The sequence below is a fragment of the Rutidosis leptorrhynchoides genome, chromosome 9 (genome assembly GCF_046630445.1).
Source record: "Rutidosis leptorrhynchoides isolate AG116_Rl617_1_P2 chromosome 9, CSIRO_AGI_Rlap_v1, whole genome shotgun sequence".
NCBI lineage: Eukaryota > Viridiplantae > Streptophyta > Magnoliopsida > Asterales > Asteraceae > Rutidosis > Rutidosis leptorrhynchoides.
In genome coordinates this window covers 27,230,426-27,233,123 of record NC_092341.1, presented here as the reverse complement: position 1 = coordinate 27,233,123, position 2,698 = coordinate 27,230,426, and the positions used below count along the sequence as shown (strand labels likewise).

Below are 2,698 nucleotides of genomic sequence, written 5' to 3'. Positions count from 1 at the left end.
TTGGTAGTTGGGTACCGGAAATTGGCTTCTGATGACTAGCTTCTACCGCTAGCGCTTGGACTTGGAAGCTCTCTGCAGGGGAATCTCCAGTCACTGCTTCCCCTAATATCCTTCAAAAATCCGACGTGGAATTGGGGCTTCTACTGAAAGACTTCGTTCAGATAATAAATATATTAAAAATATATAAAAATTAATGGTGAATTATGATTGGATGAAAAATCTGACACATTTTTTCCCCATAAGGTTATGGTCATTGACTTACGTCCCTTCAGCGTGCTGGGTGACGCCTCATTAAAGGTGTCAGAGGCTGCTACCAAAGATGTCACGTAAGTGACGGATAAAAAGCTCACACCCTTGAACAATATTTAACAATATTATGTTATGATAATTATGATAACAAATAACAAGTAACAATATTATGATAACTATGATAACAAGTAGTATGACAAATTAATGAAGAGACAATAACATTACTGAAACTCATTATTGCAAAATCAAGCCCAAATTATAAATCAAACACATCATGTTAAGGTCCAATCTTTCTAAAGATGATGACAATAGTACTCATAATCTTTTGCACTATCTCCATAAGAAAATAATCAGAACTAAAAACTAAAATGACAAAATGCATTGAATATGGTATCCATTTGTGTATTTTGACCATCAATTAGCCACATGGGTTGTTTCCTATAATTAGATAGTTTAACGTGATGCATGTAGCATGTCCTTTGTATTTAGTACAAATCATACAATTTGATGGTTGGTTTGAACACTACATTCTTCTGAATTTATTCCAAATACATAAAATAAATAATGATAGATGGATACATCCATTCCCATAAATAATTCTTAATAATTATATTGAGACATATTAATTAGTTGGTGATATGTTGATTCTCGCTTGTTAACCAATAGTGTTTGAGACATAATAATTGATGCTGAACATTATTCTAAAGTATTACTGTAATCCTTTGCTTAATTAATTGCACTTTTAGGTTTAGATAGTCATAATCGTTCTAGTAATTTAATTTTAGTACTCCCACACAAAAAAATAAAAAATAAAAAAGACACTACAACATGTAACATATTGTATTTTTAAGGATAGGTAATAGGGAGTATTTTTTATTTTTATCTCGAAAATAGGGAGAATATTTTTTACGAAGTGAGTGGGACCATACACCTTGATCGACGGCTAAAAGATACGACCAAAATCCCTATAAAGCACCCCCATATAAAAGCTGCACTCTCAGCTCACTACCCTCACCAATCTTGTTCTACTGTTCTCACTGAGACATTTTCACAAACACCTTCAAGACACCTTCATCAAAACCTCTTGAAATTAATCAATCCACCATGGCTAGATCTCAACAACGATACCGAGGTGTTCGTCAAAGACATTGGGGTTCTTGGGTCTCCGAAATTCGCCACCCTCTTCTGTAAATTCATAATCTCTAATGTTACTCTTACTATTTTCAGCAAACTGTTTGTTGAAATGCCTCAAAGAAAGTTTTTAAAACATGTTCTAATCTTTTATTTAATCAGTTTACAAAACATAACTAGTTTACCCATATAAAACTAGTACTGATGTGGAGCATGAGGCCATCAACAATGTAGTTCTAACTTCGAAAAGTGGATTTTCTTAATTATTTTTCATATAAAATTTGTTGTCTAATGTTTATATTAATTTGTTTGTGCAGGAAAACAAGAATATGGTTAGGCACATTCGAGACAGCAGAAGACGCAGCACGAGCATACGACGAAGCGGCTAGACTTATGTGCGGCAAAGGAGCGCGAACCAACTTCGCTTACAACGCAGAAGGATCACATTCATCGTCTTCAAAATTATTGTCTACAACATTGAGAGCTAAATTACATAAATGCCACATGTCATCACTTGAAATTACAAAGAAAACAGTGGTATGCAAAAAAGAACAAGAAACACAACAGCAGTCCACTTGTACTGAGACAGGGGAGTTTATGGAAGATAGGGGTAGTTTTGGAAATACGGTGAAATGGGAGGGTAAAATTGAAAATGTGGAACATTACAAGTCTCCTGAAGATGAACATATTGAGCAAATGATTGAGGAGTTACTTGATTATGGGACAATTGAGATTTGTTCTGTTTTGGGAAACTAGGCTACTTATGTTTCTTTGTTCGAATGAGAATGTTGTCACGTGAGGAGTACAAGTTTTGCGGTCCAACAATATCGGGTAACACCCGATGGCGGGTTCGAATTCGAGATCTTAAGAGTTAAGATGATACTAAGAAAGTAGCAAGCATTTGGACAAATCATATGAAAATGATGATAGAAATATTTGGTCATTTGTCATATTTTGGTTGTTAACTAAATTTCACACTTTGTACCAATGATAATACTTTTGAGTACCATTTTGATTTTTGAGTACTAACTGTGTGGTAAAGGTACCATGAAGCATAATATAAGATATTATTGTATTTTCATCTCTATGTGTGATGTGTAATTTTGTTGATTACCGGTTCTTGAACAATGTAGTTAGAGATAGTAAACTATGTACACAACCTCTCTCATATAGTACTATTTTTAGGTTAAAGGAATCAAACTCAAAATTATGTAGAATTCCTACTAATGTGAACAAGTTACTACATGCTTAAAAATAATAGTATTAGTTTGACTATTGTTACTTATATAATACTATGGTTTAGAGGTTGCAATTTACT

The 2,698-nt window shown here is 33.5% G+C and overlaps 1 protein-coding gene across 1 annotated transcript; it reads left to right on the top strand.

Annotated features, from left to right (window-relative positions):
* Positions 1-1,278: 1,278 nt before the first annotated feature.
* On the top strand, positions 1,279-2,461 carry LOC139867199 (ethylene-responsive transcription factor ERF003-like). The gene is made up of 2 exons (XM_071855529.1): positions 1,279-1,436; positions 1,698-2,461. Exons 1-2 carry the CDS (start codon positions 1,354-1,356, stop codon positions 2,134-2,136), a joined length of 522 nt encoding a protein of 173 aa, XP_071711630.1. The 5' UTR covers positions 1,279-1,353; the 3' UTR covers positions 2,137-2,461.
* Positions 2,462-2,698: the final 237 nt, after the last annotated feature.

Bases quoted from the DNA above. Each gene is read 5' to 3' on its own strand.
- LOC139867199 (XM_071855529.1), top strand. From the start codon at position 1,354: ATGGCTAGATCTCAACAACGATACCGAGGTGTTCGTCAAAGACATTGG. The intron at 1,437-1,697 runs GTAAATTCATAA...TTGTTTGTGCAG, and splicing joins GAAATTCGCCACCCTCTTCT to GAAAACAAGAATATGGTTAG.